Below are 14414 nucleotides of genomic sequence, written 5' to 3'. Positions count from 1 at the left end.
TAAGATAAAGTGAGGGACTCTAGCTTAAAGATAAATAAAGTGAGTGACTTGTCTGGTTCTTGTCAGTTTAAAAGTAGATCTAGAAGTCCATTTGTGCTACTGCATTAAAAACCACTGGCTCGTTTAACAGGATGTCGAAGCTTTTGGGTATATATTTTTGTACCTTGTCAGGTTGGCAAGTGACAAATTAACTTGACTGTGGTCTCTCATTAATGGTTTGTTTCGATGTTTGTTCTGCATAATATAACTAGTGATGAACAAATTTAGTTATTTTTCTCTAATTTCAGGCACATCATTTTCCTGTTCAACCAACTTTCGCTGAAGAAACAGACCAATGCCTGCCTAAAATCTTAAACAGCAACCCTCCCCTTATTATAAAGGTATCTGAACTGCCACGTTGATATTACATGTGTATTCACTAAGCCCTGGTCTATGCTACAGAGTTAGGTTGACGTAAGCTGCCTTGCATTGACCTAACTCTGTAAGTATCTACGCTAAAATGTCGCTCCTGCTGATGTAACTCACTCACTACGCCAACTTAACTCCACCTCCACGAGAGGCATAGTGCTTAGGTCGACGCAGTGTCACCGTAAACATTGTATTGCTTACATCGACTGTTGCTAGCTTTCAGAAGCCGTTCCACAATGCCCCACACTGACAGTTCAATCAGTGCACACGCTCCTTGTGAAGATGCGCACTACCGACGCAACAAGCGTCGTGTGGACACGTAAAAGTGATTGAATTACTGCAGTGGCTGTATATCGACATAACTTAGGATATGTCTATATTACAAAATTATATTGCCCTAAGACTCCCTGACTGCAGATAATGGGAGACTCGCGTATAATAGTTTTGACTGCAGCAAATGTTCCTTAAAAAATCAGCCTAATTCAGAACAGTCAGAAACATTGTGGAGTGCTTAAACTTCTGTCTAAGTTTCATAGTGATACCTTATGTTTGTTTGCTGTATGAGATCAGTGTTTAAACTGCAAAGATTAATTTAGGTAGAAAGAAGCAGTTTCTGGTATTTTATATCACTTAGTCAATTGTGTTTGTACGCTACTGTACACTTCATATAAAACAGAGCATATATGAAATTCCATTCACTTTGTGTTAACTGTTTTTCAAGCTTGTATCTTTGTCAGGTGAATAGGCACTGCTTAGAATTATATGTACTAGACTAAATAGAAGCACATATTTGTGCACTCAACATTTCTGATGCTGCTGCATCTCTCCTATTGTTTGTCCTTCTGTTCCCTATCTTCAAGACCCAAAATTTCCTTGGGTTTCTGTCCTCTGTAAAAATATATATTTATTTTAAGACAATAACACAAAAATTAACATTGTCAAATTCACAGTTTGTGAATAATGATAAATGTAGAACTTTGTGTTCTAAAGTGACAAATGTAGGACTTGAACCAATTTACTAAATGTCGCTCTTTGTAGTAGTTTTGGGCCGCGGTTCGGCCCTCAGCGGGGCTGTGGGGTAGCCCACCGCCTCGCTACAGTCAGAAAAGAGCCCCGAGCCCTCAATCAGGGCGGGGCTGTAATCACACAGTCAGGCAAATACCCAGGCCTTTAAGCAGGGGCTGGGTCAGAGTTTATAGCAGCCCAGGCCCTAGGTCAGGGCGGGGCAGCAAACAAATAGTCAAACAACAGTCCAGGCCTTGTAGCAAATAGTCCCTCAGGTACCCAGCCTCTCTAGGCCAGGGGAAACGGGGGGAGTCTGCCACCCAAGGAGTGGGTGGCAGGGGGGGATGCAGGCCCTCCCACTCCACTGCGTCCTAGCCCGGGGCCCTAGCAGCGGCGGAAACTTGTTGCTGTCAGTGGGGATCCTGGCCGCAACACACTGACATGGGCTCTGGCAGTGCAGCAGCCAGACTGGGGTCAGCTGCCCCCGGGCTACTTCCACTCTCCCCCTCGTATGGTACCTGGGCCATGTTAGTGTCGGCAGTGCTCTACACCAGCATTGGCCCCTCTGGGTAGGTAGTGAAGGGCAGGCACGGCTCCTCCTCGGGGTAGCTGGTGCGGGGCAGGCTCGACCGGCCCAGTAAGTCAGCAGGCCGGTCGCGTCCTGCGGCTGTTTCCCAAGCGGGTGCTCAGTCACGGACGTCTGTTCTCTCCGCCGGCCTGGCCTCCACTGAGCTCTGCAGGTGGGCTTTTATATTTCCGGGTTGGGGCCGTGACCTTGGAGGGGCAGGCGCCATAGCCAGTGGCTCCACCCACGTTGGTATTAGGGGAGGTTCGGCCCTCAGCGTGGCTGTGGGGTAGCCCACCGCCTTGCTACACTCTTATTTTGAGGTGTGAAGTCTTAAATTGGTGTCTTACAAATGATCTAGCTGAGAATATTTCCTTGCACAAGCAAGTGCTGTAGTTAATGATTCCAGAGACTTATAGCTTATCTAACACTACTGCTGAGATGCATTACAATTCCCAGTGTTTCCAGTTCTATTACATTTTGGAAAAGGGCTTGCCGAAGAGAATTAAACCATCAACAGAATTAAAGATGTGCAAACCCTAGTTTGTAACAATTCCTGAAATTGTAATCTCAGTTTTATTAAAAGCGTAATTTATAACTGCATTTTGTTTATATCTGCAGGATTTGAGAAATCACAGCAGTAATACTCAGACTCAGGAGACTGTGGCCTGGTCCCCACTAAGCCCCCACTTCGAAGTACCTTAGTCCGAACTTACCGTGGTCCAGACGCGGCAGGAGGGCTCCCCCGTCGATGCTGCGTACGCCTCTCGGCGAGCTGGAGTACCGGCGTCGACGGCGAGCACTTCCGGGATCGATTTATCGCGTCTTAACCAGACGCGATAAATTGATCCCAGAACATAGATTGCCTGCCGCCGGACCGTCCGGTAAGTGAAGACGTACCCTGTGTGATATAATTATTAATCAATCGGGATGCTTATATAGTATGACTATAGAGTACTATAGAAAATTAAACAATGAGTTCACACTACTGAGGCCCTTTTGGGTAATGTTGATTGCTAATTTGGCTCATGAACCACTGAGGTCTGAGTATCATTGATGTTTTGGGACATCTATTTGGTCCTTGATAAATTTTCAGAAAAGTACTGTTAGAGGTCTGACAGAATTTTTAAATAGCGCGACTAACTTGTTATCTAGCCCTGGCAGGCAATGAGAGAACTTGCCTTAAAATTATGCTTTCATTTCAATGTAAACTCCATGATTTCTGTCTCGTCTTTAACCATTAGAGCCAGAAATTGGCACTTTATGCCATTTTATTTGTCATTGAGCAGTCTAAAGTCTGCAAAGTTTTCTACAAAGTTCCGATTCACTCAACAGCCTCCATATGAAATGAATCTTTTTCCAGTGGTCTAAGTGAGGGAATCATTCTCCCAGTGTTCAGCCTGATTAAATTTTTTCCGTCACGTGGCTGAATTTTGCCCACAGTTATGGTATCTGTGCACAAATCCCATTGACTTCATTAGGGATAGCATTTGTAGGAAGAATTCTGTGCTGAAATCCCAAAACAAAACCAGTAGATTTTGACTGAAGTGCGTATAAGTGGTCAACTTGTTTTTGTAACTTAATAAAACATGTTCCTCCTTTGTAGTTCTTGGCCTTACAGGACTTGATGTTACTTTCCCAGTATTCTCCTGTGCGACGACAAGAGGTCTTCAGCCTCAGTCAGCCAGGTATTTGTAAAATTCATTCTTCATGGCTATAAACTTTTAAGAACTGTTCTAATAGTAAGATTTTATTTTTTTAAAAATCTAATGCTTTGAAGCATGCTTCATAAACCACAGGGACTCATACATAAAAAGACCCTGGCATCAGTTTGGCATCATTTGGAGAAGCCTTGATAGTGTTGTCTCTTCTACTAAATACTGGTGCCTGCTGTGTGTTTTTTAAATGACAACTGTGAGGAAACTTAGGTCCCAGAGTATCAAAAGCAGAGTGGTATTGGCATCATAGATCATAAGTTTAAACTAAATAATAGAATAACAGATGTGTATAAAAGCCTAGTGTGAGGATGAGAATGAGATGGAACCAAGCATAAAAAATGAATCAGCCCTGCAGCTGTGAAAGCAAACGGTGGCTGTGATAAAAAATAAAGTGTATGAGACTCCTAACATATGCTGTAGGAGCTCAATAAAAACTGTCTTGAGTCCATTGGGGACCTTTTGTTGCACCTCATCAGGCATTCTGGAGTTATGGACTAGCTTCAAATCTGTTTATTACCATAACTGACATCACTTTTTTTGGTCTTTTTAAGTCTCAAACCTACTAAGCAACTAATGGGCCCAAATTCAGCCCTCCAATCTGCCCATGCAACTCTCATTGAGATTACTGGGAGCAGCGAGTGTGGCTTGAAGGTTAGAATTTGGCCAAGTCTGTCACGTATCTGGTGACTAAAAACTCTCATGGTGAAAATGCAGCATGGCTTTCCTAGGAATTTAATGTTTCAGATAATTCTCTAAGCTTGTACTAAAAGTAAAAACAGAACATAAACACAACCATCAAAACAGGCTTGGTGGTACCTGTGTCTTGAGTAGAGAGTAGGGTGACCAGACAGCAAATGTGAAAAATTGGGACGGGGGTGGGGGGTAATAGGAGCCTATATAAGAAAAAGACCCAAAAATCGGGACTGTCCCTGTAAAATTGGGACATCTGGTCACCCTAGTAGAGAGAAAACATCTGTTATACCGTCAAATAATTTGTCTATGTCCCTGGTAGGTGGGCATCCTCACAATTGGACAGCAATATCAAAGGAGTGCTTGAATCTTTTGAGTGACTTGACACAGAAGCTGATTATGCAGCAGGAAGCTGCAGCTACAAATGGGAGAGTGAAACAGCCATCTACAGGAGAATTAGGAAGATCTTTGAGCTCTTCAGGTATCTTTTTATGAGAGAAGATTCACAATAGCTGTTGTGGTGGGCTTTACCAAGTCTGCATACCCCCAAAAGACATGCTGTATTGCAAGGGGTAGTGTACTAATACTAGTATAAATTGATATGGAGAACCAAGTGGGTAGTCGTACTGTTCTTAAGTATTAAGGGAACACTATTAGCTTAAAAGTTGTTTTGTAACCTACTTTTGTTAAAAGTAACACCAAAGAGAATTAAAACAGAAAACTTAGAGAGAGAGAGAGAACCTTTTCTAGTTTACTTAGTGCATTTAACAGCATTCTTGTTGTCTTTTTTTAATTCCATATTTGTGTGGCTTAAGGAAGTCAAACTATTACTACTTTTTTTTTTTTTTAACTAAGTGGTGGATCCTGTTGTAGAGAGGGCTAAAATCTTGCTATAACCCATTTTCTGACTCTGGTGCTGCCTGTAATTTACTGTTGCTAGCTTAAGGTGGTAGAATTAGTCTTGTTCTAATGCTGTAGGACAGAGGTGGGCAAACTACGGCTCGCGGGACCCTCCTGCCTGGCCCCTGAGCTCCGGTCCCTTCCCCGCTGTTCCCTCTTCCCCCGCAGCCTCAGCTCACCGCACCGCCGGCACAATGCTCTGGGTGGCCGGGCAGCTCAGCTACAGAGCCTGACCTGACTCGGTGCTCTGTGCTGCCCAGTGGCATGACTGGCGCCAGCCAGGTGGCACTGCTGTAGTGCCACCAGCCACCGGTGCTCTAGGCAGCATGGTAAGGGGGCAGGGAGCAGGTGGGGTAGATAGAAGGCAGGGGAGTTTGGGGCGGGGGTGTGGATGGGGTGGGGGCGATCAGAGGGTGAGTAACAGGGGGGGTGTTGAATGGGTGCAGGGGTCCCAGGGGGGCAGTCAGGAAGGAGACAGGGGGTTGGATGCGGCAGCAGGGGGCGGTCAGGGAGAAGGGGTGGTTGGATGGGGCAGGCGTCCTGGGGGGGGGGGGGGGGGGAGAGGTTGTGAGGGACATTCAGGAATGAGGGGAGGGGTTGAATGGGGCAGCGGGGGGGGCAGTCAGGGGTGGAGGTTCCGGGGGTGGTCAGGGGACATGGAGCGGGGGGGGGGGGGGAGGGGGAGTAGATGGGGCAGGGGTCCTGGGGGGGGCCATCAGGGGGCAAGAAGCAGGGGGTAGGGGGGTGCCAGGCCATGCCTGGCTGTTTGGGGAGCCACAGCTTCCCCTAACTGGCCTCCCTACAATTTCCAAAACCCGTTGCAGCCCTCAGGCCAAAAAGTTTGCTTGCCCCTGCTGTAGGAGTTTGAGGGATGTTTGTTATGATTCAGCTAGTGTTGGTGTAGGAATGTGCAAATAACACTTAAGGAGAGGTTAGGATACACACAGACATCCTGTTTACCAAATTGTCTTGAAATAAGAACTGGAAGCACAAATATTGTACGGAAAACGTCAATCTGTATTGGTGTGTATAGATAGTCGTGTTTATTACCAAACCCCCCCCCCCAAAACCGTGAAGTACCTCCTTAGCTTTTGCAATTCTTAAATAGACTAAAAAGTAAGGGTTCTGAATGTAATGGTAGTAATAGACTTCCAATGGAAACAGTGTATCTTGCATTAAGAACTCTCACCAGAAATTGTGTGCTGAAATAGCTATGGGAATAGTAACCTTAGGGGAGATATTAGTAGAAAAATGGGTTGACACATGCCAGCCTATATGTCTCCATGCAATGTGTTCTTTGTCACCAGAAGCAGCTGTTACGGAAGAAATGGCCTTCCAGACACAGAGGTCTAATGTCGTTTCTAGAGCCCATATGTCTTCCCTGGTTAAATCATCCCTCTTGCCTTTAAAGGCATTGTCTACATCTGATCTTGGAAGCTCTTTTGGTTCACCTTTCAGTTCTCCTGCTCTAAATCGCAAGACTGGGATTCTGGATTTAAACTCTCCTTGGCATGGATCAGTCCAAAGTCCTCATGTTATGAGAAGAGGACCAAAGCTGTGGACATCAAGTTCAGGTGGGGATCTTCGGTTTCAATCCCCTCTCATCCTCCTCTTTAGGTATAATTGGAATATTGTCTTGACTGTACAAATCCTTATCTTTGGAGTTAAACAATTGCTCTATGGGGAGGGTAGCTATTTTTCTCTAACTCGGTTGGATTTCTCTTGTAGATCTGCAAATGAATGGCTCTCCTCAAGCGTCCTTCCCTGTGATCTCTGTTGCAAGAGTTGGTAATGAAGCAATACAGCCAAGCTTTATTTATACGTGGCTCCAGAACAAGCAAGAGCAGGTGGAGTAAAAATTGCAGTACAGACCAGTTAAAAACCACCTTCTGTTTTTGTATGTAGCATGCAAGGTGGTGGTGGTTGTTTTTTTTTTTTTTTTTTTTTTTTTTTTTTCTTAAAGGGAAACTTCATTTTATTGTATGACCTTTCTCCTCAGATTAGCTGACCTAACTTTTTTTTTTAATTTTTTTTTTTAAAACAACCCTAATTCTTCAAAACACTCTTCTCCATATAGAAAGTTTAGGGACTGTAAAGTTGTGGAAGGGTTAAATTGCATATCAGAAATGTTGCCCGTATATATATTTTTCTTAATCTTCAGGGTTTTTTTGCTCTCTTACTCAGGTTAGGAGTTTCTTGTCAAAACGAGTGCTGATAATGTATTTCTTCAGCAAGGTAAGGATGAATGTATGTTTTGTGATGGCATTTGGTTGGGTACACCAGAAACACATAGGCAGAAGTGGGTTCTAATCCTGTATTAAGTGAACCCTCTAAATTTGGTAGTAACATTTCTAGAACATCTTTTATTCCAGGGTCTTACTGCATTTTACATACTGTTGTACTGAAGCCTCCAATATTAGAATCATTTATAGAAACATAACTGTTCTTTCACACAGGTAAACTGAGGTGCATAAATTGCAACTTCCACATAGCATCAGGGCCAAGATTAGAATTTAGGAATCCTGACTTCATATCACTACACTAACTGCTAGAGAACAGTCTCTAGTGTTATACCCGTTAAAACCAGACTTCTCAGGGGGTTGGTTCTTGTGATGTGGACAAACCACGGGAACTTTCCATAAATCTTTCTGGCAGAGGGGGTCAACCTGCTGGAAACTTTTTTTTTTTTTTTAAACTTAATATTGGCACAAAAGATTAAATAAAATAAATAGGTACAGCTCAGCATTTTTTTTTTAATTGTGTAGATTTAGTTTAATTGACAGGCCCCAAATCAGCAATCCTCACATACATGATCCAATAACGTGATAGAATTATTCAAAGGATTTCCCTTAGTTCTGACTTTAATCTTTCGTAGACTTAAATGAGTGTTATCACTGGGCCACGTCATGTCCCCCCATGTCTCTGCATAGAGGGGACCCTCTGCATGCAGAGCTCCTCCTCTGCCTAGTATCAAGGGAGGGGTTCAGCTGCCTCATGGCAATTTTTATGCCTCCCAGTCCTGGCCCCACAGAGACCTTTGTGAAGTCTGGGGTAGAGAGTGGGCCATATTGGGCCAGTCAGTGGAGCTGTGGCGTGTACATTGTCCCTCAATCACAGTGCTTAATTTGTGCCAGGTCAGAGCCCCAGCACCTCTGGGCTTGCTGTGTCTGTTATGAAAGTAAAAAGACGGCTTCAGCCCCGGCATTTCTTTCATTACAAATTAAGCACTGTTCAAGCCCCATTGAAGTTAGAACAGATTATATAGCCCTATTTTTTGTAAAGCCCCCACTCATGGTTTTTGTGGGCAACTGTAATCAGGAATCTGGGGTACCACTCAGGAGGCAGAGCTAGTGTGCGTGTTCAGGGCTTTTAAATGGCCCTGGCCTCCCAAAACAAGCAGATCTCCTGAGATCTGCTTGTTTTATAGGTGGGTCCTGCAGCCTTTTCTGCCAGGGTGGGAGGTGGTACATAAATACAAGTAGCTTGCCACATCCTGGGGTAGGTCTGCCCAGCATTTTAAAGTATGCTTATTTTGTGCAGGCAAACGGATCCCATAGCGGACATTAGCTGCAATGGTGATGAGCGTGCTATAACTATTTAGAGCAGGCAAGTCCCAGTTAAATGGTTCAGTCCCTACAGCACCTATAGTAGACGCCAATAAAACTCAGTAGCAAATCTTTTCCGGTGGAGACTACACTGTACAACTGTGTATACTGGGCATGCATTTATAGTCTTGTTAAATAATGTGTGGGGTTGTATTTGAAACAAACAACTGTGATGTCTGGTTGACTGGAAAAAAAAACCCATGACTTTTCTGAAATCTTATGCTTTCTCCTTAGCATCCAGAGGCCTCGATCCAGGCTGTCTTTTCTGATGCCCAAATGCACATTTGGGCATTAGAAGGTAAGCAACTTCCATTTGAATTTGTGTTTGTTATTCTCGGTTTGTGGTACAACAGCAGTAGACATCATGAAAGGGCTCCAATTCCAGACTTGCTGTATCCATTACTATGTAAATGGATTTAAATAAAGACCTTCTCTTGTAAGTATAACCCACAGTCACACCATGTGGCTGTTTTACCCACCTCGAGTGGCTGGAGTATAAGATCTGAATCTGCTACTGGCTTTGAGCTAGCAGACTTGGATCTCTTAGCTCAAGCAGTAGATGTTCATGGGTTTAGATCCAAAAATCCTAGGTTTAATCCCCACTGCTGATACCCACCTGGGGCAACAAATTACTTTTGTTTTAGTGAAGCGTATGCAACATTGAACTTGTAATATAAGCCCACAAAAGGAAACCCATTTTCAATTAAGGCACTCACTGTCAGTACTTTTACCTGTTCAGCACAGAAGCCAGCAATATACTGGTTCCCTGTTGGATAATCTCAGAGCAGTGTGAGATTATACTGTAATACTAAACAATAACGTAATCTGAAGAACACAAGCATCCTCTATACAAACACCGGAAAACAGTTCCCGCCCCAGGAAATTACATTCTGAGTTAAAAGAACAGGAGTACTTGTGGCACCTTAGAGACTAAAAAATTTATTTGAGTATAAGCTTTCGTGGGCTACAGCCCACTTCACAGATGCATAGAATGGAACATGTAGTAAGAAATATATATACATACAGAGAACATGAAAAGGTGGAAGTAGCCATACCAACTGTAAGAGGCTAATTAATTAAAATGAGGTATTATCAGCAGAAGAAGAAAAACTTTTTTGTAGTGATAATCAAGATGGCCCATTTTAGACAGTTGACAAGAAGGTGTGAGGATACTTAACATGGGGAAATAGATTGAATATGTGTAATGAACCAGCCACTCCCAGTCTCTATTCAAACCCAAGTTAATGGTATCTAGTTGGCATATTAATTCAAGCTCAGTAGTTTCTCGTTGGAGTCTGTTTTTGAAACTTTTCTGTTGCAAAATTGCCACCTTTAAGTCTGTTACTGAGTGACCAGAGAGGTTGAAGTGTTCTACTGGTTTTTGAATGTTCTGATTCCTGATGCAAGACAAACAATAGGTGGAAGTAACAGATGGAGGGAGGTGGAGGATAACCGATGAAAATACATGGTTGCATCCTATAGCTATTTGCCCAGTTTGGAGAGTTTTTTAAAAAGAGATACATGAGCAATAGATATTATAGCCATAATTCCTGCTGGCAATCTGCCTAGTCGTGACCTACATAATTGACTGATTATATTATGTTAGTACCTAGAAACCCTGTTGTGCTAGGCCAGGCCCTGTACAGCAAAATAAAGACTGCAGTCCCTGTGCTAGTAAACTGGCAATTTACACAAGACAGAATTCAAAGACAAAAGGGGCAATGTGAGTTGCAGGGGGATAAGAACTATAAATTAAACCTAGTTTGGCAGAAAAACAGATGTGACAGTTCGCCATTTACCTGCCAGTGCCAGAAGGAAGTGACTTGTGGGTATCATGGCAAAGGTATGTTTTGAGAAGGGATTTAAAAGAATAAAGTGGAAGTTTTACCAATATGTGGAGGAAGTATTAACCCATGCAAAATGGGCAGTGTGGGTTAACTAACTATTAATGGTTCCTAACTGGATAATGCTTGGTTAGAGCTATGGAGCTAGTTCTGGTGATCTCTAAGTGTAAGACTTGCAAGGTGATGGGGAAGGCAGCAAAGGTAGATGGGCAGCTAAGGCAACAAATGTGGGGATAGTTTATACCATGGAGCAAGTTAGAGCAGCCTCAGGACTGCTGTAACCTGCACCTGGCTGCACTGTATTTCAAGGGATCTCCCCCACACTAGTGGAATCTTCAGGTTGCAGATGCTGTAAACTGCAGTGGGGGCCAGGATCCGGCCCATTAAATCCCTAGAATTTCAGCATATTTGTTCAATTTCTGGAGGCTAAATTAAGATTAGTTAGGTCTTAGTTATATTAGATTTAATATTAACCTCTTTCTTTGCTTGGAGGTCTATCCCGTTTGGTTGCGGCCTCATTTACTGAAGACCGATTTGGAGTTGTCCAAACTACGCTGCCAGCTATTCTGAATACCTTACTGACTCTTCAGGAGGTGAGGATCCTTGACATCTCCTTAGTGCAAAACTAGTTCAAGGGGGAAGTTTTCCGGTGTCTCACTGTGGCACTGCTGACTAACTATAAAATGAAACTATTATGTCACCACTTAAAATGGCTTATCGTAATCTTCAGTTAAGCTAAACAAAGCGCCAGAGTCCTTTTTTAGACTGAATACCTCATTAGATCTTTCTTAACTGACTTTACACTTGGAAAGTTTTTTAAATAAATGATACAAAATGCTCAATTATAAACATTGTCTCATGGAAGTAAAAATTATTATAGTGTCAACATAAGTGTTTAGGATTTAATCTTCAACTTGATCACATACATCCCTCACGTGTAACGTACAGCATTTCAATTACAGAGCCAACAAATTTCAGGAGATCAAACCTGTTTCATGGTTCTCAGAAAATATTAGAGCATTACTTTAGAAAAAATTAACATATCACTATATGATGTATTTGGGAGTGTGTTAATCACACAGATGTGTCTCCAAGGTAATGTTATGTGCCATTTATTATAATCACTGTTCTGTCTTAATGGCAGTTTCTCAGAATTTTAGAGGTAATTAAAATTCTTCAGCATAAGGCATTCCAAAAACATGCAGTGGAAATGCTTCCTTATTTCTAAAAGATTAGTCACAGCAAAGTTGAGAATTGTTCCTTCTACTGCAGTGTTTGTACTATGTTCAGCATTTAAAGAATCCATAAATGGAGAATCTCAGTTTACAAAGTCTGCTCCTGTATTTCCATTGGCCAAGATGGAGAAGGAATGCTGGGTCAAGCTGTCTCCAATCTTTTTTACTTGTCAGTGGTGAAACTTCTGAATTTGCTGTTAGTCTCTTCGCTTTACTTGGCACAACCGCCTGTGCTACTAGAGTTTGTTTGAAATGGATTCAACGGAACAGTTTTTCTCATTCACTTGTCAATCCAGGTTGTAGATAAGCATTTCAAGCTGCCTCATGCTTCTAGCAAACCTCCCAGGATTTCGGGAAGTCTGATGGATACCTCCTACAAAACGCTACGGTTTGCGCTTAGAGCATCCCTGAAAACTGCGATATACCGGATCACTACTACTTTTGGAGAACATCTAAAGTAAGGCCTTTTGTATTGGCAGCTACCCGCTTAGTTCTGTTTAAGTTAATGTAATGACAAAGGCCATGTCTACATTAGCACTTATGTCGAAAAAACTTTTGTCACTCGGGGTGGTTTTTTCGCATCCCTGAGCAACAAAAGTTTTGCCGGCATAAACACTCGTGTGCACAGTGCTATGTTGGCCAGAGATGCTTTCCCACTGCCATAGCTTTCACTGCTCATTGAGCTGGTTTTCTTATGTCAACAGGAGAGCTCTCTCCGGTTAGCATAACATGGCTACACCAGAGCTCTTACAGCGGCACAGCTGTATCAGTACAGCTGTGCTGCTGTAAGCTTGTAAGTGTAGACATGGCCCAAGTGTATCTATAGAAAGCGAAGTCCCATGAATAGGACCTTTACAGGACATCAAGTAACAATTTTCAGCTGTTGAAAACACAAAGGGAATTTTCCCAATTCACCCTATTAATGGCAATGAATATGTATTATTCACAGGGATAATTCTCTGTAGAGTCCTAGTAGCCCCCAAACATGGGGCTTTGACTGTCGGGCTCTGACTGGCTGTGCTGTTCTTGTAAAAGCAATAGGCAGTCTCATTCCTAATTTGTGGACATGCAGGTTGATGGAAGTTACATGAACTATGAGATCATCATTCTTCTGTTGGCATTTGGCCACTGTGCTATTAACTTTGAAAGTAACAGTAACACATGAGCAACAACTACTTTATAAGGGATTTTTCCTTTGCAGACTTCAGATAGATATATTTAAAATAGATTGTTTACATTGGGAGAAGATGTGCATGAATTTGTTAAATACTAAAGGAGCTTATAAGTGAATTACTGTTTAGGATCTCGTTTAAAAGAACAAATACCTTTCAGTAATTAAAACTATTTAATACTTTCATACATGAGAGCAGGTTTAAGAAGAAGTATCCAACTCCAAATCTGAATTCGCTTGTCTTTGCCCTTACTATTTGAATGTTGGTTTTTATTATATAACACAGCTGGGTTTTCTAGATTTCTAATGGACTTGTGCTTAAAATGTTTTGACCTATGAGGTTTGCTCTACAGTTGATGTAACATATTAATGTAAAATTTTATGCTTGTATTTTGTTCTAGTGCAGTTCACGTGTCTGCAGAGCATAAGAAAAGACTTCAGCAGTTCTTGGAGTTCAAAGAATAGTTAAGTAAATTAAATAGGTTACGTTGCTGATACTGCTACAGATGGACAGTACATGTTTAGCATTCTTGAACTGGAAGAAAGTGGGTCTTCCTATCTTGTTTGGTGGCCTTTTCAAAAAGTGTGTATTAAATGTAAATCATGGAGTGCGACTCTTAGCAGAATTACAAAAAACTTCTGTTTGGATCACTTTACTTGATCTTTTGTATAATAAAGCTCTTTTTTAAAGAATTTCTTAGTTTAAATATTCTTGCAATTGAAGAAACCTCAGTTGTTGTTTTTTTATGAGATTAGTATCTGCTTTTGAGGAGAACAGGGTTAATTTGTCACTTGTTTTACCAGGTATGTTTTGCCTGGCAGTTGATATTAAAGAATGGGGGGCAGATTTGCAAAGGCGCTTAGGCACTTAAAGATGCAGATAGGCCCCTTGTAAAACTTACACTAGGCACCTATGTGCGTCTTTAGGCATCTGAATACCTTTGTAGATCTGGTCCTTAGCATTCTTTAGTGCAGGGAGTTTGTGCTTTAAGTGATTCCGAAGTATGTATGTTATGCTACAGGATAAAAGGGGCAACATTTCTGTCTGATGGCAAAATATCTGCAAAACAAAATGGTGAGCAGAAAGCCATATCTAAAGAACACAAGCAAGTACTGTTTACTTTGTAAACTATATAGTTTGAGAAACTAGCAACTTGGATTTTAGTTTCAAGAGGGTTTGCAGAATTGTTACTGATGAGTGGTTTTTAAATTAAATTGATCTACATAAAGACATGTAGAAAACATTAAAGTTAGTAAAGCTTTCCTAGTAGCA

At 42.1% G+C, this 14414-nt stretch overlaps 1 protein-coding gene across 3 annotated transcripts in view; it reads left to right on the top strand.

Moving 5' to 3' along the window:
• The window catches only part of NDC1 (NDC1 transmembrane nucleoporin), a 29459-nt gene extending 15625 nt beyond the window's left edge, over window positions 1-13834 (top strand). For 2 of the 3 annotated variants that reach the window (XM_005284842.5, XM_008167921.4), the window contains exons 9-18: window positions 288-380; window positions 3585-3666; window positions 4709-4867; window positions 6594-6860; window positions 7015-7133; window positions 7471-7521; window positions 9126-9189; window positions 11228-11328; window positions 12267-12427; window positions 13543-13834. In XM_005284842.5, coding sequence (XP_005284899.2) covers window positions 288-380; window positions 3585-3666; window positions 4709-4867; window positions 6594-6860; window positions 7015-7133; window positions 7471-7521; window positions 9126-9189; window positions 11228-11328; window positions 12267-12427; window positions 13543-13606 — 1161 coding nt within the window. In that variant the 3' untranslated portion in view covers window positions 13607-13834. The remainder of the gene's footprint in view (window positions 1-287; window positions 381-3584; window positions 3667-4708; window positions 4868-6593; window positions 6861-7014; window positions 7134-7470; window positions 7522-9125; window positions 9190-11227; window positions 11329-12266; window positions 12428-13542) is intronic. The other variant, XM_008167920.4, reaches the window with a different exon arrangement.
• Window positions 13835-14414: the final 580 nt, after the last annotated feature.

This window comes from Chrysemys picta, chromosome 8 (genome assembly GCF_011386835.1).
Source record: "Chrysemys picta bellii isolate R12L10 chromosome 8, ASM1138683v2, whole genome shotgun sequence".
Lineage (NCBI taxonomy): Eukaryota > Metazoa > Chordata > Testudines > Emydidae > Chrysemys > Chrysemys picta.
This window is presented reverse-complemented; position numbering and strand designations above follow the sequence as displayed.